This window comes from Daphnia pulex, chromosome 11, assembly GCF_021134715.1.
Source record: "Daphnia pulex isolate KAP4 chromosome 11, ASM2113471v1".
Lineage (NCBI taxonomy): Eukaryota > Metazoa > Arthropoda > Branchiopoda > Diplostraca > Daphniidae > Daphnia > Daphnia pulex.
The window spans coordinates 1239895-1262882 of record NC_060027.1 but is presented as its reverse complement, the minus strand read 5'-3'; the positions used below and the strand labels follow the sequence as shown (position 1 = coordinate 1262882).

At 39.9% G+C, this 22988-nt stretch overlaps 7 protein-coding genes across 10 annotated transcripts; 5 read left to right on the top strand and 2 right to left on the bottom strand.

Annotated features, from left to right (window-relative positions):
* Nucleotides 1-356: 356 nt before the first annotated feature.
* On the top strand, nt 357-2272 carry LOC124207455 (extensin-like). 2 transcript variants are annotated; one of them, XM_046604910.1, is made up of 3 exons: nt 357-413; nt 569-667; nt 745-2272. In XM_046604910.1, exons 1-3 carry the CDS (start codon nt 396-398, stop codon nt 2200-2202), a joined length of 1575 nt encoding a protein of 524 aa, XP_046460866.1. In that variant the 5' UTR covers nt 357-395; the 3' UTR covers nt 2203-2272. The 2 variants fall into 2 exon arrangements, with proteins under 2 accessions (XP_046460866.1, XP_046460867.1); XM_046604911.1 differs by lacking the exon at nt 357-413 and having other exon boundaries at nt 577-667; nt 819-2272.
* An 889-nt stretch (nt 2273-3161) lies between these two features.
* On the top strand, nt 3162-4209 carry LOC124207461. The gene is made up of 5 exons (XM_046604919.1): nt 3162-3301; nt 3388-3512; nt 3584-3759; nt 3830-3893; nt 3966-4209. The coding sequence occupies exons 1-5, from the start codon at nt 3280-3282 to the stop codon at nt 4110-4112; spliced, it is 534 nt and encodes a 177-aa protein (XP_046460875.1). The 5' UTR covers nt 3162-3279; the 3' UTR covers nt 4113-4209.
* A 3570-nt stretch (nt 4210-7779) lies between these two features.
* On the bottom strand, nt 7780-12314 carry LOC124207454 (importin subunit alpha-5-like). Its single transcript, XM_046604909.1, has 11 exons — nt 12102-12314; nt 11806-11936; nt 10804-11387; nt 10431-10497; nt 10250-10361; nt 10045-10189; nt 9729-9987; nt 9251-9673; nt 8656-9187; nt 8278-8588; nt 7780-8137 (listed from the first exon to the last, which is right to left on the bottom strand). Exons 4-11 carry the CDS (start codon nt 10488-10490, stop codon nt 8114-8116), a joined length of 1866 nt encoding a protein of 621 aa, XP_046460865.1. The 5' UTR covers nt 10491-10497; nt 10804-11387; nt 11806-11936; nt 12102-12314; the 3' UTR covers nt 7780-8113.
* Nucleotides 12315-13148: 834 nt separating this feature from the next.
* Nucleotides 13149-14562, top strand: LOC124207460 (putative defense protein 3). Of its 2 annotated transcripts, none has more exons than XM_046604917.1 (7): nt 13149-13420; nt 13509-13562; nt 13657-13726; nt 13793-13902; nt 13976-14067; nt 14159-14356; nt 14417-14562. In XM_046604917.1, the coding sequence occupies exons 1-6, from the start codon at nt 13307-13309 to the stop codon at nt 14352-14354; spliced, it is 636 nt and encodes a 211-aa protein (XP_046460873.1). In that variant the 5' UTR covers nt 13149-13306; the 3' UTR covers nt 14355-14356; nt 14417-14562. The 2 variants fall into 2 exon arrangements, with proteins under 2 accessions (XP_046460873.1, XP_046460874.1); XM_046604918.1 differs by having other exon boundaries at nt 14413-14562.
* Nucleotides 14563-14690: 128 nt separating this feature from the next.
* Nucleotides 14691-16771, top strand: LOC124207457 (serine/threonine-protein kinase/endoribonuclease IRE2-like). 2 transcript variants are annotated; one of them, XM_046604915.1, is made up of 4 exons: nt 14691-14823; nt 14917-15130; nt 15200-15684; nt 15758-16771. In XM_046604915.1, the coding sequence occupies exons 2-4, from the start codon at nt 15024-15026 to the stop codon at nt 16423-16425; spliced, it is 1260 nt and encodes a 419-aa protein (XP_046460871.1). In that variant the 5' UTR covers nt 14691-14823; nt 14917-15023; the 3' UTR covers nt 16426-16771. The 2 variants fall into 2 exon arrangements, with proteins under 2 accessions (XP_046460871.1, XP_046460870.1); XM_046604914.1 differs by having other exon boundaries at nt 14691-15130.
* A 691-nt stretch (nt 16772-17462) lies between these two features.
* Nucleotides 17463-19172, bottom strand: LOC124207452. The gene is made up of 8 exons (XM_046604908.1): nt 19059-19172; nt 18901-18967; nt 18668-18811; nt 18488-18578; nt 18348-18403; nt 18184-18259; nt 17803-18115; nt 17463-17712 (listed from the first exon to the last, which is right to left on the bottom strand). Exons 2-8 carry the CDS (start codon nt 18953-18955, stop codon nt 17602-17604), a joined length of 846 nt encoding a protein of 281 aa, XP_046460864.1. The 5' UTR covers nt 18956-18967; nt 19059-19172; the 3' UTR covers nt 17463-17601.
* A 1291-nt stretch (nt 19173-20463) lies between these two features.
* On the top strand, nt 20464-22928 carry LOC124207451. The gene is made up of 2 exons (XM_046604907.1): nt 20464-20620; nt 21655-22928. The coding sequence occupies exons 1-2, from the start codon at nt 20593-20595 to the stop codon at nt 22794-22796; spliced, it is 1170 nt and encodes a 389-aa protein (XP_046460863.1). The 5' UTR covers nt 20464-20592; the 3' UTR covers nt 22797-22928.
* Nucleotides 22929-22988: the final 60 nt, after the last annotated feature.

The following is a 22988-nucleotide window of genomic DNA, read 5'->3' as shown; positions in this document are numbered from 1 at the left end:
CAATATCGGCAATAGCTAAGAAATAATTCATTTCAAAGTTAAATCGAGATTTGAATTCACGGAGATTTTTGATTCACGCACTCTGATGAAACACACGAGCGTTTCTTTTCTTGATTATTACTTTGTTTATTGTCTCAAATTATATTAGACGAAAGAGACAAAAGCTCCGGAAGACACGACGGCAACATAAAAAGAAAAAAAGGGAAATGAGGTCGACTCCTCTTCAATTGTCAAATAGCCTTTCACCATATTATTTTCACCTGGTGGTTTCAATCCGTGTCGTTTCGGAAAGGGAAAGGCCCAGGTCAAGCAGCCAGTGTCAGCCAAAAGAGTATAAATACGGCGTTGGCCAATGCTCAGAGAAGTACATCACTTTCAGATTCGAATCCTTCAACATGTCACTCAAGGCAACGGTAAGCTAAATCCACTTTCTCTTGATATTGTACTGTCTAATAGTAAAACGACGTAAAAGTTAATTCTACATTTTTAAAACAATTTTGGTTGGAAAAAATTAAATGTTATTTTGAATTATTGGCTACTATTTTAACGTTCAATTTCTTGTCAAAAGGTAATACTATTTTCGATGCTGCTGTCGGTAGCTGTAGCTCAATACGGTTCATCGGCTCCGCTTCCTCCTCAACTTCACCAATCCCATCGGCCACCACCGGTAAAATTTTAATCATTAAATGAAATCTAATATCTAGTAAACTTTAAATTTGACTCATTTTGTTACAAAAATATCAGCCATTATTTGGTGGGAAAGCCCCAAAGAAGCAACAAAACAGACCCACATTCACTGGATCCGTTCCGATTTTCAGACCGGATGCCGGGCTTGGACCACTACCCGTTCCACCGCTCCCTTTTGGACCAGGACCTCTGCCACTACCTTCTGGAATTGGGCCTCTGCCGTTACCTGTTGGACAAGGTCCTATGCCAGCGCAGTTGGCTACTCCGTCCTACTACTACGCAAGTCCGTCAATGGATGGATTTCCTTCTCCATTCCAACCAGTCGGTCAGATTCCATCCTTCCAGTCTCCAGCACGTCCGGCATGGCAAACGGCACCCTCTTTTAATAGCTACGGATCGGCCCAGCCCATGAACTTTGCTCCGCAAGGAATTCCACCACCTGTCGGCCCTCCCATCTACCTCCAGCAAACCACCTCGTCGTTCGGATCGGTTCCATCCAAATTCCTTTCTCCGCCGCCACCGTCTTCCTTCCTCACTCCGATATCCTTCGGAGGACCCGCCAACGGTCCCGTTTTCCCCAGCAATTCACCAATGCAACCGTCGTTTCAAATGGCCCAGCCTGCCCAGTACAATCCAGCGCAAAGCTACGGCACCGGGCCGTCTTCATCCATGATGCAATTACAACAGGGCAACGATCCTTCCGCTTTCGGCACCATCCCACAACGTGAACAGATTCAACAATTCGCCGGTCCCTCTTCGTATGCCCCCCAATCCTATGGTTTCGCAGTTCAACAATTCTCTGGCCCCGATTTATCCTCGCAATCCTTCGGTGGGAATCCCCAGCAATCGTTTGTAGGATCTCAACAACCCGTGGGTCCTCCCGCTCAGACCTATTCCTCCGCATCCCAGCAACAGTCTTTCGGCCAAGCTCAGTCGCCCCAGTCGTTTGCTCAAGTCGTACCTCAGCAATCATTTGCTTCCGTTGAACAAACTCAGCAATCTTTTCTGCCGTCGCAATCTTTCGGTCAGCAGGCCTCGTTTGAGCAACCTTTAGGCCCTTCGGGACCCTCTCAGTCCTATTCTTCTCAACAACAATCGTACGGAACGGCCTCGGCGTCTTTTACTCCCGTCGAATCTCAACAACAAACGTTCGCTGGTCCATCTGAATCTCAACAATTCGTCGGTGTCACTTCCCAATCTTTTGCACCTTCGCCAGTCGAAGGTTTCCCAGAAATGCAAGCCTCTGGCAATCCATCAGTGCCCATTTATGGAGTGCCACCACCTTCGCAGCAGCAGCAGCAGTCGGTGCCGGACTTCCAGCAAAGTAATTCGCAAGATAATTCCACCCCAATCAGACAGCAGCAGCAGAGCTCTGCCGAATTTCAAATGCCCATGTCATACCAATCTGCAGCGATGGTCTCTCCTCCGCTTCCGGAGTCTTCCGGTCCGAATAACTCAGGATTGACATATGACGCAAGCAATGTGATGACTAGATATGTCCGAGTGAGGAATTGATTATTATTTTTTTTTAAATGTAAGTTTAACGTGATCATGTTTTTAATTCGCCATAATTTTTCGTTTCGCATCACTGCTGGTATTGAGATGTCAAGACATTTCCCGCGCGCTTCCTTATTAATCTGAACGAACCTGCACAAGTTGTAAACCTTTCCTCCGGCAGCTGCTCTTCTGCGGATTTCAAATACAACGACGTCATGTTTTAATTTTTTCTATTCGCTATAAAATCTCTCGCCAGCACAATTGATAAACGATATTCAATTATTACACCAGTTGGTAATTTGGTAGTCTGACCTTGTATAGTGCGTCGCAAAAAGATTAAGGCGCATATGCGTAAATACCACAATTGACTTTGCTTTCATCATTATTCGCTTTAAACATACCAGCAGATCAATGTCGTTTTGTGGTGTCTGTTCTGCTGATATGAGAACCAGTTGAACTGAAATATCCAACACAAAGAAACCGTGTCGTGCATTCTAACTAAAAGTACCCAGAGTCCTTCTTCAAAAACCTGTTGGTTGATTATCTTTTACGTCGTGTCGAACTTCGATTAACGTTTCAACCTTTCCTTTTACAAGAAGGCGACAGGACTCTTATCAGGCTGTCTACGTGTAGGAACAGGTTACAGGCTGCTAGAACCCCCCAAGAAGTGGAACGTCCACCGAGATTTCTATTATTAGGCAATTCAGCGAATCAATAATTCTAAAACAACGAAAAACCGCAACAATTAACATTATAGGCATAATGCGGCTGCGCAATCTCGCGTTGAGATTCAAGAGTAGCATCAATTTGGAGAACAGCCGAGTCTATAATATAATTCGATAAGGAAACACCCGCATCCACCGATGGCCTATCAACAAGAGTTACCTTGCCAATCGACTTGGGGATTTCCCCTCTATTCTGTTGCCTGTCGCCAACTGCTGAAACAATTAGCATAGTGTCTGCCATGAGCTTTCAAAACCGGATCGATGGATGGATAGGATAGCTCGAAGCGAATGCCAGCCGACGCAGCAGTGTTGTTCGGACCGCAGACTGTTTAAGATGCAGCTGTAAACCCATTTCAAAAGGGAATTGATCATGTCGCTTAATTGCAACAGTCGTGAGTCATTTTTTTAATTTTGCGGTGTCGATAGAGAATCAAATTCTAATACACTAATACTTTAATTTTACAAAAAATTGATTTAGCTCGTCTGAAAATCACTCGACAGCCGCAGTCTACTTACAATTTCCCTTACGAGAGCGAAGTCAAAAACGGCCGCGGATATCTCTACGCCGATCCTGCTAATGAAAAAAGATGGATCCGCGTCCAAGTAAAATTGAATTTACTGAAAAACATTTTGCGCCAATCGATTAACTGTCCATTTCTAACGATCAATTTCAGTTGGAAAATTGGGAGGGCGAAGAGGACGAGGTTTGCATCAGATGTTCACTCGTCACCGACAGCCCTGATCGTTCACCGCACTTCCACCGCCTAGGAATAAGGAAGACAAATCGAATTCACATTCAAGAATACCAAGACGGCGTATTGTCGAAACGTGATAACTGCATAACTGCGACGTAAGAGCTAATATCCTATAGTCTGTTATTAATCAATGTAGTAGAGAAACTCGTTTTTCTTGTTCGAAAGGTTTCCTGGCTTGTCGATCGTCCGTACCAAAATACCAAATAGTGGCGACAAAGAGATAATTAAAGTATGAATAGCTTTCAATTCAGTGTGCGGCGGAATTTGAATAATGCAATAACAACTCGGAATGATTGTTTAGATGATGTGGTTGAGGCGAGACTCGGTCAGAATCAAGTTCGAGGCGTTTGTGTTTGACGATGGGACGTCGTCTCGACAGTACATCTGCAATCCCGTCTACTCTCAACCTATCGGCCCTTCAATAATCTATAGCTCTGTTATATCATGAAACAATTATCCAATACAGACAATTTGTCAATAGTCAGTGAAATAAAAATGGTTTTGAAAATCAAAGGCGATCAAAAGTGTTCGCATTGTTTTTCTGGGGCACAAAACAAGCCTGATATGCAATCTTTCTATAGATGAGTTATTTAAAAAAATTTTAGTTTCCCACTTCCATTGGTTGTTTAGTAAACCCTAACTGAGTGAACTAAAAACCGCAAGAAAAAACAGATCCAGTCATACGCCTAGCTAAGGAATTAATCGTACTCCGTACTACGCAACGATTTACGATCAAAGGCACCAAAAAATCAAACAGGAAGAATAGAACATTTTTCCTACCTTGAAGCCTGGGAAATGCAGCCAGGCATCTCCAGGTACTCCATCCGCAGAATCCAGCAGGCGGGATAGGAAAAAGGAGGGTCCTCCATCCTCGTGAATACCCCCACACTCACATGGGTGTACACAAGTACATTAAAAGGAAGAAGAAGAACTTGTTTCTTCAATCCAATGGAATGCTGTTTATCTAAATAAAAAATAAGAAATGGGTTACGAAAAATGTTTGAAGAAAAAATGACAAATTAGGAAAAGTAGAGACAGTTATATTGCTAATAAACAGGAGAATTTAAGGTTTCAACGAAATGCACTGCTTATGCCAGTCAAAGATATCTAGCAGGGCACAGGAATCAAAGTAACGAAAATTATTACCCAAGTGGTGATGCTCAGATTGTTGGCTATAACAGGTCAGTATACCAGCACAAGTGAAACTTGTTTATAAAGCAAACTTGTGGTTATGAAGGCATCAAATCTGCACAAAGGAAAAAGGTTAAATAGTGCAAACCAAATGTCATGCATCGACAGGGGGTTTTACAAGATAAATGCTGGAGTCAGTAACTAGCATTTCACACAATTTGGAACAGGTTTAACTGTTCTATTTAAACTCTGTAATTTTATTTGTGTTCTTAGTTTTGATTACCTGCTAAACAGCACGGAGTGTGATGCTATTCCATTTTAAAGATTCACGCCCAGAATAAACACGAAGGCCACATTTTGTTATCCGAAACTTGTAAACAAATGGAGAGCAGACGACTCTTCTACTATTCCTTTAGCCGTCTTTAAAAAAAAAATAATCGATAGAAATTATTTTATTAAAAAATAGACCCCTCCTCCCAAATACAAACTGTTCAAAAATGATAAGCTTTTGTATATACTCATCCGATTTGTCAGAACTTGGCAGTGATGATAAGTGAAATGGATACATCCAACTGGTGTTGCTAGGAATATCATTCGTGCGTGTCTAAAGACAAAATAATAATTAAAAAAACAAACAACCAGTTGCATCTATTTCTGCAGTTTGTGGGTTTTTACCAGTGGGTTTTTACCCGTGTCCAATTTCGTCACGCTAGCCATCCGATACTTCAAATTGCCGCTGTATAAAACGCGGTGGACAGCTCGCACCATCTCATTCACTTCACGCAGAACATCGAGGAACTATTCTTTACTCGACTCCAATTTTGCATTTCAGACTGTTATCATGGCGTATTTAGCTGTCAAATGTAACGATTTAGATGTCACTGCCGTGATTGGAACCAGCTGGGCCTTCACTGCCATCTCTCCCGATTTCCTGTTTGAACTGAACCTTTTGGCCGATCCTTTGACCGGATCCTTCTGGGATCACGTATCAGAAGGAATGCAGTCGCCCATGGGTTCGGTTGAAATTTGCATTTCGGTCGAAGGATCCAGCGCAACAGTTCGAGCGGCCGTCCTTCGTCTGCACGGGACCGATCTCATACTGGGACTCGATTGCCTGTCTCAACTAGGCACCCACTTCACGATCGGCAACGCCGAATTCTCCATCCGGGACCTCCAATCGGAAAACTTGCGCTGCCAAACATCCAACCGACGCAAATCGACGCCGACGTGCAGACACTGCGGACGCTCAGGCCACGTTCCGTCTCGGTGTAACTCGACGCCCGTGCCGGGCACTCCTGACGTCTCGCACTCGCCTGAAATTGTCGCAGATTATCCAGATTCTCCAGATTCTGAAATTCACGAAGATTCCATTCAAAATTAGAGATTCTTATAAAAGAAAAAAAATTCTATGCCAAATTCTATGCTCTATTCTTTGTTGTGGAAAGATCCAACGCACAAAACATCGCCAAAAAAGGTTGCGAGGAAAAATACAAGTCCTGGTAAGAAGTATTTTAAAATATGTTGGGTTTACGAGATGGACTCTACTCCTCCGATTTCACTTCTACTCCTTTTTCGCAATTATGTAAGCATAGATTACGTTTAAACGTGTTTAAAAAGACTGTAAGAAAAACGAATTCTTGGATATGATCAGAAAAACGAATGCAGTTATTCATTGCTTTTCTAAAAACCAACTTTAAACTTGGAGGTGACGCCAGTGTAGCGGGTCGTAAAACTTCGCGTGTATAAAGTAAAAAAAAATTGAATTCGATTGTTTATCCACAGATAAAGTAGTGAGGTAGAAAACAAGCCTGGCCTTCAATCGTTCTAAAAAATGAGTTATTTCAAAATGAACCCTGACTGAGAGTCAACAATATCGGCAAGAGAAAAACAGTTCCAGTCTATCACATACCTCACGAATAATCGTACTTCGTATGTCACGAATCAAAGCAAACAAACAGTCAAAAAGGAAGAATAGAGATGAATGTGTTCTACCTTTAAGCCTGGAAAATACGGCCAAGCATCCACAGGTGCTCCATCCGTTGAAGAGTTGATACCACCTCCATCTAGCAGGTGGGATGGGTAAAAGGAGGTCCTCGTGAATATACCCACACTCACATGGGCATACACGAGGACATTTAAAGAAAAGGGAAATGCTGCAATCAAACTTCGTGCTGTAAATCTAAATGGGGAATAAGAAAAGGGTTACAAAAAATAATCAAGCAGGTCAGAGAAATAAAAGTAAGTCAAATCATTACCCAAGCGATGATGTTGAGATTGTTGCTGGTGAAGGTCCAGCAAAAGCAAAACTGGCATACCTAGGGTTTGGGTCAGGCCACAAATCTATTTAAATAAAGAAAAAGTTCCATTGTGCAAACAAACTGCCGTGCCTTAAGAAGAAGTTTGCTTGATAAATGTAGTCAGAAACAAACATTCCATGCCACACTTTGGAACAGATTTCTCTTCAATTCCAGCTCTTATTATCTTTCTATTCATATTCTTAGTTTTAATTACCTGCTAAACACCATGGAGTATGCATCAAGCGATTCAATAAAGATTCGCGCTAAAATACGACGCCCACACTTTTGACATTTTATTACTGGTGAACGAACAACGAAGAAGCAGACGACACCAATATTCTAATTATCTAAGATATCGATAGAAATTAACAAATAATCGACGAAACGGCCACAATAATTTCTTGGAAGAAGATGTGAATAATATGATAATTTTCGCAAAAGCCAAATCACTTCAATATAATTATGTAGACATAAACGGAAAGTCAAATTTTTCTGTTTCAGCACAATCCAAAAATTCTACTGCTGGCGATTGTGTTATTTATAGCGATTTGCTTATTATTTTGAAATGACATGATTACAAAAGCATTTCAGTTCCGTAAGGGCCTGTTGGGCACTGCTGGGACTCGTGCGGCCTGCAATTGGGAAAAAATACGAAAAACTTGCGACAAAATCAAAACGATTCAAATGTACAGTTGATCGAGTTGTTTTTATTATAATGCGCATTGAGAAAGAGGAAAGAAGACGCGCATGGACAAAAATGATAGCAAAAGGCAGCCTTCAATTAAATAACAATTTGGAAAATAAACTTTATAGAAAAAGCCAATACTCATGAATAGGATAGCGTTGAAGGAAGTGAATATGTATATAAATTGACCGTGGAAAAAGTAGAAAAAGAATTTGAGATTATTATATTAAAACATTTAGGATAAGAAACCTCTTTAGGGGGATTGAGATGGCTGGTTATTGAATTCGTAATTGCCACTCTAGACTCTACGAAGTAGATGACGCCAACTTGGATTCTTCATGATGGGACATCCTCGGACAACTGCAGAAATTAAAATAAAAACCAAATTAAATCAAAAGTAAGAAATTTCGTTATTGTCAAGTTGTCAACACAAACACTGAATCTTGTGGTAGTAGTCATCGAAAGAAAACAAAAGCCATAAAAACGAAAAAAAAAATTACGTCAGTGGGGAAGTATCTTTCCAGAATGGCCAGCGACTTGTGATGAATTTCAACATTTTCGTTGCTCTTCAATGCTTTGATGCAATCCAAGCCACCACATTTATTGACGTGAAGGGAAACTTTTTCCAGATCGCCCATTTTCTTGGAAGCCTCCAAAATTAGAGCCAAGCCATCCAACACGACCACGATAGTCTTGGGTTCCGTGGCCTTCAGCAAAGTGCACAACAGAGTGCACAGTAAAATGCACATCAAAGTGCACAGCGAAGCGAATTCAAACTGAAACAACATAGCGGTCTTAACGACATTGCTACCTGAAATCAAAAATAAATATAGTTAAAAATCATGAAATAAATGAATGAATAACATGAAATAAATTACCCAAAGTGATGTTGCTGATAACCAAAGCTGTTTCCTTTTGGCGTTTGAAGTCGCCTTGGCTCAGAACGTCAACCAAAGGAAGAATAACGTTGCTGGTTATGAGATCTTGGGTCTGAGCGGCATTGCAGTCAGCAATCTGGGATGCGAATACGGTCGCCTCATACCAGAAGGTTTTCGTCGACGAATTAACAATAAGCAACTTGGCCAGCAAAGGGTAGGCACCAGCAACCATGGTTTGAATGCCTGTGACAATGTTGCCGATTGTCCTCAGAGCTGGGAAGCTGACACTAGCATCATTGTTGTCCAACAAAGTAACGAGCCGAGGGACGACTCCGGCGTCAACAACTTCTTTGACGACATCGTTCGTTACAGTGAGGTAACATAGAGCCATGCAAGCGCTAGGGAGAACATGCTTGTCGTTTTTGTAGATAAGGTGGAACAGGGCGGGAAGAAGCTGTTGGACTGTAGGGTCAGTGGGGTTCAGGTAACGACACAAGTGGCGAAAAATGTAACCGACCAACGGAACATGATCCTAACAATCAAACCGAATGAAACCAATTATAAAATGTTCACAAAATTTTAAAAATGAACTTACTTCTTCGGCCACATCTGGATGACGTGGCTCCAACAAAGATGTCAACTTGGCGACACCCCCAGCACTGATGATGACCTTAGCCTGATCTGAAGCGGATAATACATCAGCGATGGTTTGTAGAGCGGGGTTGATGATAGCCACTTCATGGCGGTCCAACAAAGCGACGAGGCGAGGGAGGACACCGGCGTCGGCAACTTCTTGGGCTCTTTGTTCGTTGCATTCGAAAACGATACTTGACAGAGCCTCGCAAGTGTCGGCGAGAATCTCCCCGTCGTTGTTTTGGATAAGGTGAGCCAGGGCTGGAAGAAGCTGTTGGAGTCCAGGGAAAGTGGGTCCTTCTTCCATGCACCAATTCGGATGATCATATTCAATACTACTACACATCTTGGACAGAGTACAAGTGACGCTGCGCAATAATGTGGCCTATTAATGAAATTAATTATTAAATGTTCTCGAGTTAATTAAAAAACGAACTTACTGAAGTGTCAGGTTTACTAATGAAGATTAGCAAGGGCTCAATAATGCCTTGCTCAATTACATGGTTTGTTAGCTCTAGGTCGTTTCTGGCAATGTTCCCAAGAGTCCAGACAGCTATCTCGGCCAATACTGGATGTGGCGAACCCAACAAAGAAATGAAACCGGCAACAGCCCCAGCACTGACGACAGCTTCAATCTGATCAGATGTGCCTGATGCAATATGGGCGAGAGCCCAGGCTGACTCTAACTGAAGATCAGGGCTAAAACGAAAATTGCATGAGGCAATATTTAGAAATTAAGTTAAAGACACCATATACTTGCTATCGCGACTCAGGAATTCCACAAGCTTGGGAACAACATTGGCATTGATGAGATTGTCAATGACCGGATAAAAATTCCTGGTGAGGATTGTGACAGCATGGGTGGCAGTAAACTCCTCGTTTTCATCACCATTGTTGATACCTACATGATTAAGATTCATATGAAAATAAGGCTTCATAAAAAAACAAATTCCACACATACCATCAACTATATCTTCAATGCTCATGTTGGCTTGTACAAGGGATGATTCAATTTTGAAGGTTCGCTTCAGCAAGTTATGTTCCTTCTTGGCCTTCTGCAACTCAACATTCACCTAATTTACAAGACAGATGAACTATATATTAAATTTAAGAACTTACACTAACTATCTAAAGCTTATTACCTCAACAATTCTGTGTTTGTGGTTGAAGTACTCGGTACTGGGATTCACTTCAGTTGACATTTTGATACTATTATAAAAAGGTTTGTTAATCTGGCACACTGACAAAAGAATATTGAGAAATGGGACTTGAGGAGAACATATAGAGAGAATAAGGCAACATAGAGAAACAAATTCAAGTGCCATGTGCAACTTGAATTTGAACTTGAACAAAAAATTTCTCGGACTATGACAGTCATTAAAAATGTGTCAATGAAAAGTCATTCAATTACTGTATTCAATAGTCAGTATTCAATAGTCATACTCAATAGGCATCAGATAAAACCATTTTTCCAAGTAGAAATAGGAAACAAAAAATTGAAAGAGAAAACGTTACCAACGGGACTCGTGTCGTGAGAAAGACTCAAATGGGGAAGGCAATGATGGTGTGGATGACTTTGATCGGGCACAAAAAACGTTAAAAACTGATGTAATACGGTGAAAAAGGCAGTTGGTGATAAATGAAGCACTGCAGTTGTTATTGAAATGTCGGAGATGCTCGCTCAACTGATTTCTATCCTATTATTTGGAGAGCGTTCAAATACTAATATTATTACGTCATTTTGCCATCGCTACTGCCCTCTAGCGGGCAATTTTTTTACAACTGAGAAAATTCGAATAGATTTGGTCAATGGACAGCGACCCACCCATTCTTCACGCCCTACATATGAAAGACTTGGCTTGGCGTCCAAACGGGAAACCAACGGACGATGAGGGAGTGGATGCGGCCAGGAAACTGACCGGGGAAATGCAGCTAGGCATCCACAGGTGCTCCATCCGTTGAAGAATTGAATCCAGCAGGCGGGATAGGAAAAAGGGGGTCCTCGTGAATACACTCACATGGGCATACACGAGGGCATAAAGAAAGGGGAAGAACTCGATCGGCATCGGTATTTTCACCCAGAAAAGGGATGCTGTTATCTAAATAAAAATAAAAAATTTGTTATGAAATATTTACAAAACTAACAAGGAAGGAAAAGTGGAAAATGAGACAGTGGGTAAACCCTAATTGTTTATCAAACAGGAGAATTGAAGATACATGATTTGAAGTCATGCAGCATTAAAATATCTAACAGAGCACATGAATAGAAGTAACAAAACTAAGCCGGTTCAAGCTCATAACACATAACATTGATATTATTGCTAAGGTTAGGTGATTAATGACATGTGATTGGTGCTGAGCACCACCACAAGCAAAATGTGCATATATTTTTATCGTGATGGACTGATGGCTAGCTCAGGCTTCAAATCTAGTTTTACATGCACTGTGTTGACGCAAGTCATGCATGCATTTAAATATCTATAGCAGCATGGGAAGAAAAGTAACGAAAATCATTACCCAAGTGATGAGATTGGAGATTGCTGACGATAGGTGATTGATATGACATGTGGTTGGTGCTGACACCAGCACAAGCAAAACTTGGATATCTCTTTGTTGTGATGGGCTGATGGCTGGCTCAGGCCTCAAATCTATGCACAAAGGAAAAGGTTACATAGTGCCTAGTTACAAACTGCCGTATTGACAGGGGGCTTACTTACATAAATGCTAGACAGAACTAACATTTCACTGATTTGGAAGAGTTTTAACTCTTCTATTTGAGCTATCACAATAATTCTATTTGTCTTCTTGTTTACCTGCTATAGACAGCATCGGAGTGTGTATTTTATTAAGTTATTCCATAAAGAGGGTGACGCGACCAGAGTTCACACGACCACATTTTTGTACTTAGTTTTATATGTTGGGCTATTTTTCGTGCAGCCACGTTCGTTTAAAAAAAAAATCCTTTTTTGTAATCTTAAACGTGGATTCTTTTCTTTGTCGATGCTTACTTGCTTAGTCGAAACTTGTAAACAAAACGAAGCCAGCAGACGACCCTAATCTTAGCCATAAGATATCGATAGAAAACTATGAAAAATCAATCGCACCAAAATTCAAACCGTTCCAAAACGATAAAAGTCAATCCATACTTTATTTATAACTCTTGACTCAACGAGTTTGGCTTCACACTTCCCTGAATTTCTTTAGTCGTCGAAATGTCATCACCAATTCGACGCAACTGCGGAGCCCAATTTTTTCTACTTTTTCGACCACTGCTCATTACGGATGAACGTAAGTTAACTCTATTGCGAAATTTTTACGTTTATTATTATTACACAGTCTGTGTTCATTTGATATTTTAATTTGGTATTAGCTAGGGCCTCCAAAGATATTCGCGGTTACATTGCTAAAGCGGACGAGATAAGCTGGTGGACCCACATACAGTATAACCAAATGATAAGCGACTATACCGAGTTACCGACGAATGATTTATTGTTTGAATGACAGAATGGCTGAGAGTTTGTTTGTCCGTTATTAGACAATTTGGGTAGAGAACTTTTAAATAATATAGACAAAATTGTCGCTACAGCCAAATCGCTTTCAAATAATTCTTTCAGCATTTTGAACAAAATTTTAAAAATTCTACAGCTGGTGTTCGTGTTGTTTGTAGCGATATTTTTTTTTTTGTTTTTTTAAATATCTGAAATGACATTGAAAAGAAAAAAAGGAATATGAAGCAAAAGATTTTTGTCTTGTGACGAGGAATACATTACCGCAGTTCGTTTTCTTATCTGGTGTGTTGTTGGTCTTTAACCTCTGCGATGGTCTTGACTGGAAATCGGACGCGACTTATCGACATCACGTAGTCTGCCATCTGCAGTTGGGTTATCCGGTCCATACCCACATGCTGGAGAAAATAAGATTCCTTCTCCTCTAATGGCATTCAGTTAATAGTTAGTTGCTGTTCCAAATTGTTCGCCATCCAAGAGGCGGTTGAGTGTCTCAGCTGTTGTATTTTAAAATGTCTCCGTTCGCGAAGCTAGTGATTCTGATTTTACTGGCGGAATTCAGCCAGAATGTGGATGCCTATATGCGAGGGGCTCCACCGGAAGCCTGCGCCGACATGGAGCCGCAAGTAAACATTCAAGCAGCCAAAAACTACCGAAATGTTTCAGCTTTAACTAATGTCACATTTTGCAAATTTTAAAATTTCAATTCGGCAGCACGGCCCAGCGCCTCAAACGACACCAGCACCGTACACTATTACTCCGCAACAGGTATGGAAATATAAACCGCATAATACATTCCAAATAATAACGGATAGAACTTAATTCATCATTATTTTCGCTTAATTCCCACGCAAATAATAAGAACGCCATCGAGCAGGACGGGACTGTTAAAGTGACGATACAGGGCAAGAGTCCAAAAGGAGGATTTATGGGTTATAAATCAATAAATCGATAAGATAAAATGTCTTCAATTTAAAAACAAATTTATATTCTTATAGGGTTTCTCTTTATGGCCGTCAATCCTGAAGACTCTTCTTCCAAACCGCTGGGCCGATTCATCAATAGTCCATACCAAGCCCGATCGGTTGATTGTCTCCCAGGTGAACAGGTATAACATACGATTGACGATATCCCTATAATTATTTCTGCTTAATTAAACACTCGGGAAATTTGCACGACAGAATGCTCTGACTCACCGGGATGCCAAGAGTAAGAATAATTTAGAATTGACATGGCAGGCACCGCCCGACTACCAGGGCGAAATTGAATTCAGGTTTGATTTGATGGAGAATTAAATTAATACATTATTATTAGGACGGCCTGATTTAGCTGATTGAATTGAATGGATCTTTTAATGTATGCAGGTGCACGTTTCTGCGTGATTTCTCCACATTCTGGTTGCGTGTCCCGGCGTCGACCCTCGTCCGTGTCGGGAATTCTGTCGTTGCACGACCTGCTGAAACGAGCAGCGGTGTCTCATTGGTTCCCATGGTTACCGTATTCGACTATTTCGTCTGGCGCATTTGGTTTTGGACGCCAGAAGCCCAGCCGCAGCCTTGAAAGTAAATAAGCGCAGCTCTTTTTAAATGTACAAGGGATTTTCAAAAAATTTTTAAAGGGAGATAGTAAATAAGGACGGCTTTCTATAGCCGTAAGGAGAAAAATCGAGCTTTAGCTATTTGACAAACTAAATGTAATTTAGATATCAGTCAAATGCTGTAACTCTCTCATATTTACAATCCGGAATACAAATGAGTTTTTGAAACAATCTGCATCACTTTCCAAAAGAAAGTCACTCAAACATTTTAAAAACAAACGTCATCTGCGTTTTTACTGGTGCACTTGTAACATAATTGTTATCATCCGTCCGCTTATCGGCTGTCCGCATCGTGTTGAATCTATAGCAAAGTTTTATTTCTTTATAGCCTTGATATAATTGTTATCACACATCCTTTTGATTGTGCGTAGAAGTACATAGGGCCTACTTGCAGCTAGTAGCCTAGATAAATACTCCCACATTTGTGTCGAGGTAAGCTCTTCCATTTTTTGGTTTTTGGCTTTTAAATTATGGCTCAAAGAAGAGGCCAAACGAACTGGACATACCTTTTCAATACTGAAATAGCATACTCGACATCGAAAGAAGACTTTCTTGGTCAGGGTAGTTCCGGTTCTGTTCGTCGTGGCCTTTTCAAAGGGAACAAAGTCGCTGTTAAGAAAGTTCTAAAAGATATGTCAGCAGCACCCATCAAAGAGAAAAGGGAAATCTATTTGCAAGGACAACTGAAACACATAAATGTTTTACCAATTATAACAACAACAGAGGATGAAGAATTTAGGTACACTACATTAGCCCTGCTTCACTTTCTTGTTTCGTTTTTTTACGAATTTGTATATATGTTTTCAAGGTACATTGTACTGCCACTATGTTTTGGGACACTCGGAGATGTTATCAACCGAACTTATAAGGGGCCTAAACTGCTGCCCGATCTTGCGACTGATCTTCTTGTTTTATCTCATATAGCCGATGGTCTCGACTACATCCACTCGAGAAATCTTATCCATCGCGACATTAAACCGGACAATATTTTAATTTACCGGGATGGCTTCGTGAAATTGTCGGATTTTGGTCTGAGCAAGCAGGTCAACGATCGTGGAACATGCTCCCTTAGTGGACTTAAAGGAACTCTGATATGGATGGCACCGGAATTTCGTGGTAATATAGAGGATGCCAGAGTATCATCGAAGAGTGACGTCTTCCCGTGCGGCTGCGTCTTTTTCGTTTTCCTCCAACGGAATAATGTGAAAGGAGGAATCCACCCGTTTGGAGATAGGAAAAACCACACTGAAATTCAGTTCAATATCCTCCGTGACAATCCAGTTAACATCAAAAGTAACATTTACATTTTCTGTTTCAACTTGTTAAGAACTTAAAAACAATCTTTTTTTAAACATTATTTTGATAGTGTTAGATACTGGATGCAATGAGTATACTCTAATCGAAGGAATGATTCGACATGATCCAAGGGATCGATCGTCTATGACACAAGTTAAACAGCTGATCAAGGAATATTCCCAAATTGTTTCTGCTCGGAAGTGCCCTCAGAACATTACAGCCCAGGAAGAGAACACTGCTGTGGTGTTTGGGTGCCCTGCTGCTCCGCTTTCGGCTCCAAGCGAACCAAGTCACCAACGAAATTATTCCAGCCCTTACCCTCAACAACATCCTATGTATGCTGCTGGACCTTCATCAGCAGCTAACCATCACTTACCAAATTATTCCGGCGGACCCTGCTACCCGTACTACCCTCAACAGCAACCAGCACATCCGGCTGTTGGCAATTCCATGTACACTGGCGGGCCTCCTGTGGGCTTTAACCCGAGTGCCATAAGCGGAACTCCGTACCAAGGAAGCTTCAACGGTTATCCAGGAATTAGAAATTCGGTTGGGGTCCTGCCCCCTTGTCCAGGAGGATCATCGTTTGGTGGCTATGGGCAACGACAACCGCCGCAGCAGCCGATGTATAACGTCGCTCATTTTTACCGACCTCCTTACCACGAGCAATATAGGCCTAAACGCCATCAGCAGGATTCTTCTTGTTCGGATGATGAAGAGGATAGTGACAGCAACTAAATAGTGAAGTTGTCCATCACTCTGTCCTGTATATATGGGGACTGCAAACTTTGTAACAATTCTCCTTTTTGTTATTCATTCATGCATATTAACATATATTGCACTATAAATAAAAGGTAGATTTAATAGAGAGAAAGTACAAACTGAACCAAATAACACTACGCATGCACGGAAGATTGAAGGAATAATTTTTATTTGTTCGAAACGCTTCTAACAAATTTTTCACAAATAAAATCATTCTAAAAATCAAAATCATTTGCATATTCAGACGTCTGCGATGCGGGCAATATACAGCCCTTTCTACATGTAGGCTACTAATATTATTAAACTTTGGAAATAGAGACAAGTGTTTGGTTGTTCTTGTTGTTTTTGTTGTTTGGGAAAATTTGAGAACGTTATCTCAAGAGATAACATTTTTTTAAAAAATATCATTTGACACTTAAGGATTTTGACCAGTAGATGGACATTTAAAAAATTTTTGGTTTAATAATATTGAAATGTAAGGCACCCCGAAAGGGCCACATAAAAAAAATAAAAAGAGGAAACGATTCAATTGTTCGCACCTAGCGATACTTGAAGAGAGTTACGACAACGGAGATGCTGATGATTATTCTCTGCTGTTCACAAATTTCTGTTTCCCTCCGTGTCTGATACGCGTGAGTCGACAATTGAGAAACAGACAACTTGCATTTTGATTTTCTTTTAAAAAAATCATTTTCTTCCTGATTTTTGTTGTTTCAAATGTTTTAAAGGCGTCCCCGTTGAGTTTGGCCGTAAATAATTCGCTTCGAGACTCGAGCGTGATGAACCGCCGGGACCGTCAAAGCGGCGGATTAGCGGTTTGTTGTAAATCCATCACCAGGTTTCTTATTCAACAGGGGGTATAGCTCAGTGGTAGAGCATCCGACTGCAGTTCGGATTGTCCCCGGATCAACCCCGGGTGCTCCCTTTGGTTTGGAGTGATTAGAATCGGATCAAGCTCGATCCGATTCTAATCACTCCAAACTTTATAAACTATAAAATATAACGCCCGGTGATGATTTGCTCACTAAAACTAAATGTATATTTTCCACAGCAATAAATTTAGGCTTTCTAATCACTGATTACCATATTAGAATGTGATAGGTAGAATATAAATCAATAAGTGGGAAAATTATTATTCGTTATTATTTGTTATTAACAAGTGACAGCAGTTGTGCAGACGCTGTTATCAACACTGAAATAATAATCTGCTTCCTTTTCGCGGCGGTTAATCAGACCCTGAACTGGTACACCGTTAACATTCACCTAGAAATCGATTGATATCATTAGACGTTTTTAATTCTATGCTGAAAACAATCGAAAGCAGCCAAATATGCGCAGCATCTTAATTCCTACCCATTTCATGAATTCATCTCGAATAGTGGGATCGTTAGGATTGGCTTGAACTTTCTTCAATAAAGTGGAAGAATGGAATGCCGCTGTTCCAACATTGTAAGTAAACGAGACTAAAGCCTCGAATTGGACCTGATTAACGTCCGGTGATGGTGAGCCAATATCCGCGTCCACTGCCGGTGCGAAACTCTCATCGACCCAGTAATTAAAAAGCGAATCACAACGTGCCTTTGTGCACGTATCTCCACTTGCAACTGCCCTGCCATCTTCCCAACGAGTGTTACCGTAACCAATCGTCCAAATGCCACCAACGTCCCTTGAAATTTTTAAAATCGAATGCCCACCAATTAAATAATTAAAGATAATCCTGGTGCTCATCAATACTTGTAAGCGTTTAAGCAAAGTCCTTCAAAACATTTAATGAGAGTGTAACCACGTTCGGTCATTGTTCTTCCAGTACCTAAAAAGAGTACGCAAATAGACAATTATAAGAATTATTATTCCTATCACTGATGAGTCACTTATAAATATTATTTGCATATTTTTACGGAGTACGCAGCATTGACGAGTTGCAGGGCCACCGCATTTTCCACCAGAGTAAGTCCTATAAAATGTGATGGCAGATTTTAAGAATTTGTTCTTATTTTTATAGGCGTGTCAAATATTTATAATTATTTGCATAATTTACCCAGCGCAATAATTGGTATTGTCCATACACCTTCCACCAGCTGAAGTGCATGCGCCATCTGATTGAGACCAGGTACTCTCATTGCTTAGGCCTGAATAATTAATTCAATAATTCATTTTTTAGTCAAAGGATTTGAATGATATGCTGCCGATTGTGATTATTAATTAATATTGTATTTACATGTTGCGTCGCAATTTTGGCAGCACTTGATGTTGTTAGAGCCAGCGCAAAGTCCAGACACGTAACCAGCCGTACATTTGTATGCAGTATAATCTAAGCAGGTACCACCAATGTTTGTGCAAGCGTCTGCCTTTCCCTCTTGAACTGATTTTTAAAATAAATCAACGATTTTTTTAAACTTAGAAATTTCTCAATTTTAAGTTTAGGAAATAACCAAGGACATCTATATTTACCCAATGCTGCGAGGAGCAGGAGGGAAAACAACGCGTAGAGCGAAGATTTCATCATCTTGTTGTAATTCTGAAATTGTATAATCATTTCATTTCATTAAATAACTGCTGTGATGCAATTATTTGAATAAAATATAAATATAAACAGCAATTAGTTTTACCTTGGTAATGGCGCGAAGAGAAATGAGTTGATGATTGTCTATCGATGTAACTATATAATAGCAGCGGCTAAGCAGATAACAAAAGCTGTATTTTCCACTTTCGATGTACGTCAGCAGACTAGAGACTAGAGAGCAGATAAAGATAAATTGAGTTATCTGCGTTGTTTATTTATACAATATCGAGTACAATATAAGATCACCAAGTCTTATTTACTTAATGATTGTGGTGATGTTTGTTGTTTAATTTGTTTTATCATATGATGAAATTGTATGCAACGTTGTATAAAAATAATTTAATGAAAGAATTGTGCTTCATTGATTATGCGCCCATCAAATTAAGCTTCTAATTAAAATCGGTCGCTTCTATTGTGTCCTGTCCATTTTTGTGTTTTGATGTCGAATACTTTGATGCCTATTTTTGTGCTCCTACCCATTTTTCTGTCCTGCCCATGATATGAGATATGTTTCTCACAAAAATCTCATGGGTTTGATGAGAAAATATCCCCCCTAAAATTGGGCAAACATAATATCTATGTCCAAATCATGAATCTATCATGATATATTAGTGACAAATCCATGCGATATCATTCTCGAATAATAACATGAAATGGAAACACCATAGGGTAATTTATTATAATAAAAAGGATTTAGAAACCATTTAAGAACAGTTGAGATTGATACCGTGAAAAATGTGATTATAAGATATTGACAAATGAGGCTCACGATTTACAGAATATAATATTTCACTCCTGTTGTTTCTTCGATAAATTGGGCTGTTAAGTCTTTTTTTCCCTCTAACGTCCATGACAAAACTTCTGAAGCTTTTACTCCATCCATATGCCCGTTTAATCTCAGCAATACAGAAACTTTTGATTATCTAGAAACAAAATCTTTTTAAAAATCATTTTACCCAGAACTACTGAATGAATGTTATGTAATGAATGAAAGTTTAAATATTGCCTAAATTTAGTCGTGCGCTTCTACAATCAGACCGGTAGTCTTCGTCGGGTTTTCCCCGCTTTCGATTAATGCAAACTTTTCCTTGTTATTTCTATAAACAAGTTTAAATAATTTCTCCCCAGCATTGTTGTCCTTCACTCCATGCCTGATATCGCATCGAATCTGAGCACAACTTTAAATTTTGAGTGGGGTATGGGTATAAGGGGCGTTATTAAATATTTCACGTCACTCGGGGGGTGGGTTTGATTATTATGAAGACAGGTATATATAATATAAAGGGTCGCGCAATAAAAACTTAAAAAAAGGAGGATGAGTGAGAAAAATGTTCGTCTTATTACCACTTCCACTCGCGTCAATTTTTCTTTTGTTTCTTTCTTACCCATCCCGTCATACACAATCCGACAATACCCCATAAAAGTGTATAGAACAATTTCTGGGGAAGTTTTTTTCTGCACGGCGCACTATACGTAACGGTCGTTCACTTGTAGTCGTCATACTGTCAAGATTAGTAAAGCAGTGTACTCTGAAAGCCTCAGTTATCCATCCTTCGTCAACGTGTCCTACTGAGCAGAAAATGACTTCGACTATTAATATAACCAGTGGTAATTTACATTTTGAAAAAATTTATTAGAGAATAGCCTAGACAAGTAGACTATCATCGGCTATCATAAATTAGAAGTAAATTAGTTTGCTTCCAGAAGTTTGGTTAATAAGGTTGTAATTTTATCGTGAGAAATAAATTTAAGTGGAACCATTGATATTTCATCCTAAGTAACTGGGAAATAGAAAAAAGGGTTGAAATGTAATCTCAGGCCATGTACATTTTGCATTGACATTTTATTTTTTCCCCTGGAAAAGATTTGTTAATATTACAATTACTAATTAATACTTACAACTAAACTATTTTACTGGAAATATTCCCTCACATTTTAAAAAAGAGAAATGCAATAGTCGTGATTTCATTAAAATTTACTTTAATACTCTACTTGTTTGCAAAATATTCTTGACTGGGCTATTTTCACCTTCGTTGAATATGTGCAGGTTAGAGTTTTATTTGCCTTACTCTGCGAATCGTTTGTGTAAAGGCGACACGACTTTTGATGCCAAATTTCCTATTCAAAGTCTTAAAAAAATAGGGAAATAAAAGGGGTTGAGTAATAAGGGGCACTATCATTTTGCTTTTTTTCCCATGGAACAACAACATTAAAAGTCTAGTCACTTTACTCTTTTACACTTTAGACATCAAATCCATCCACGTTTTAAGGAGAATAAAAGTAAAATGCTATTTAATTTTAAGTGAGGTATTTGTAATTTCGTTGTATGAACATTGTTCATTGAACGACAAATGTGATCTGGATTTTAATTCATTCTGTGCAATGTCGGGCTCTATCCTTCCAAGAATTTTACCGAATCCCAATCAGACGTCGACGCAATCTTCGCTAAATGTAAATGAATAGAGTTTGAATGTGTATAGGTTTTAATATAAATTGCTGAAATTATTGGGTGACTTGTTATTTTAAATCGAATAGTCGTAAATTATTCAAATGATTAAGTGGAATGAAATAAGAACGAATCAAATTTTGTTTGGTTAAATTTCTTCTAATTTCCAGTTTTATTTTTGTATTGACAAATGCAGCCAATGTTGACGCACTGCCGAGCATAGCTGGATTACCCGACTGGGATGAGCTTCTTGCTCCGGCTCCCGTGGGAGTGGCCATCGTGAGTCAACTCTTGATCTACGCATCTCAGTTGAAAAGTGATTTCGCATTCGTCCAGCACAGCGATGACAAAGAGCGCTTCAATGTAATCAGAGTCCCAGACAGTTTCCGCACAACTATGTGGCAAATCGCCAAAGAATCCTACGAAACCTTCGCCAAAGCTCACAACATCATGGAAAACTTTCTGTTGCAGACGGACCAAGTCCCTGGCTACGCCAAAGATTGCGTAATGTACGCATTGAATGTAAACAGAGAAAATTTGAAGAAATTGTTGGGCGAACGCCTTGTCAAGATCAAAGAAGCGGCCGACGATGGAGCCAGGCTGACAAATCAAGTCTGTGATGCTTTTGATTTATTGGAGCAGCTGATCAATCACGTCATTGAAGCCTCATCGCTAACCATGAGTCAAATAGAGAAAAAGCGTGCTTTCGTCGATTTTGAGCAATTGATGAAGATGGAAGTAAAAGAAAAAGGGGGAATCAAAGAAGATGAGAAAATGCAGAAAGGATTCGACCTTTGTCAATTGGATATAATTTCAGATCAAAATGAAACGCTTCGAAAAGTTTTGAATGATCTCGGTCATCTACTTGCAAAGTGTTCGAGCATCCATCGCTTTTTCAATACCATCAGAAATCACTTTATGAAGGTAACATTTCCAAGACTGAACGAATTTACAACTGTTGCCGGAGAAACGCTGGTGGATGCATATTCCAGCTTTTTAATGGGTGAACTGAACAAGTCCCTAAAAGATTTGGAATCCTGCTACAAGACGCATCACTCGGCCGCCAAACTCTACGTCCGAGTCTCAGACAAGCACATCATGAAGAGCATCAATCTCATGCACTCGATGCTTTCGATTCCTCTCAGCGAGGTCGAGGGAGCTCAAATCAAATTGATGGCATCATGTGAAGAAGCAACTAAAGGCATTCAGGACATATACAACGAGGAGAGAGCGGAGGCAACACGAGAAATAGAAAAGCAAAATTCTAGCACTATGGGAAATAGTGAGCTTCTTTCCAGTTTAGTATCGACCTGTCCTCCGCAATCGACAAACAATTGAAACGCTCAACCCAAACCTGGAACTGCTGTCCAACCCAGACAAGAATATTTTCGCCCTTTATTCTAACTCAAATTACGTTTCCCATTTTTGTGATTGTAGACAAAGAAAATAAAATCAATGTTTTGCTCGAGACCAAATCAATTTTAATGAATCCCGATAATAGGTACCGTAAATCGGTCACTCACGATAACA

What these genes read in the sequence shown, in the direction of transcription:
- LOC124207455 (XM_046604910.1), top strand. An exon ending in AATCCCATCGGCCACCACCG is followed by an intron (nt 668 to 744) that starts GTAAAATTTTAA and finishes CAAAAATATCAG; the next exon opens with CCATTATTTGGTGGGAAAGC.
- LOC124207457 (XM_046604914.1), top strand. Translation starts at nt 14,862, where the DNA reads ATGGCTCAAAGAAGAGGCCAAACGAACTGGACATACCTTTTCAATACT. An exon ending in ACAGAGGATGAAGAATTTAG is followed by an intron (nt 15,131 to 15,199) that starts GTACACTACATT and finishes TATGTTTTCAAG; the next exon opens with GTACATTGTACTGCCACTAT. An exon ending in CAATCCAGTTAACATCAAAA is followed by an intron (nt 15,685 to 15,757) that starts GTAACATTTACA and finishes TTATTTTGATAG; the next exon opens with TGTTAGATACTGGATGCAAT.
- LOC124207451 (XM_046604907.1), top strand. Translation starts at nt 20,593, where the DNA reads ATGACTTCGACTATTAATATAACCAGTG. An exon ending in GACTATTAATATAACCAGTG is followed by an intron (nt 20,621 to 21,654) that starts GTAATTTACATT and finishes TGACAAATGCAG; the next exon opens with CCAATGTTGACGCACTGCCG.
- LOC124207452 (XM_046604908.1), bottom strand. Translation starts at nt 18,955, where the DNA reads ATGATGAAATCTTCGCTCTACGCGTTGTTTTCCCTCCTGCTCCTCGCA. An exon ending in CCTGCTCCTCGCAGCATTGG is followed by an intron (nt 18,812 to 18,900) that starts GTAAATATAGAT and finishes TTTAAAAATCAG; the next exon opens with TTCAAGAGGGAAAGGCAGAC. An exon ending in AATACCAATTATTGCGCTGG is followed by an intron (nt 18,404 to 18,487) that starts GTAAATTATGCA and finishes CACATTTTATAG; the next exon opens with GACTTACTCTGGTGGAAAAT.
- LOC124207454 (XM_046604909.1), bottom strand. Translation starts at nt 10,490, where the DNA reads ATGTCAACTGAAGTGAATCCCAGTACCGAGTACTTCAACCACAAACAC. An exon ending in TTAGTAAACCTGACACTTCA is followed by an intron (nt 9,674 to 9,728) that starts GTAAGTTCGTTT and finishes TTTCATTAATAG; the next exon opens with GCCACATTATTGCGCAGCGT. An exon ending in TATCAGCAACATCACTTTGG is followed by an intron (nt 8,589 to 8,655) that starts GTAATTTATTTC and finishes TTTTGATTTCAG; the next exon opens with GTAGCAATGTCGTTAAGACC.
- LOC124207461 (XM_046604919.1), top strand. Translation starts at nt 3,280, where the DNA reads ATGTCGCTTAATTGCAACAGTC. An exon ending in GATAACTGCATAACTGCGAC is followed by an intron (nt 3,760 to 3,829) that starts GTAAGAGCTAAT and finishes CTTGTTCGAAAG; the next exon opens with GTTTCCTGGCTTGTCGATCG. An exon ending in GCGACAAAGAGATAATTAAA is followed by an intron (nt 3,894 to 3,965) that starts GTATGAATAGCT and finishes ATGATTGTTTAG; the next exon opens with ATGATGTGGTTGAGGCGAGA.
- LOC124207460 (XM_046604917.1), top strand. Translation starts at nt 13,307, where the DNA reads ATGTCTCCGTTCGCGAAGCTAGTGATTCTGATTTTACTGGCGGAATTC. An exon ending in GCGCCGACATGGAGCCGCAA is followed by an intron (nt 13,421 to 13,508) that starts GTAAACATTCAA and finishes TCAATTCGGCAG; the next exon opens with CACGGCCCAGCGCCTCAAAC. An exon ending in ACACTATTACTCCGCAACAG is followed by an intron (nt 13,563 to 13,656) that starts GTATGGAAATAT and finishes GCAAATAATAAG; the next exon opens with AACGCCATCGAGCAGGACGG.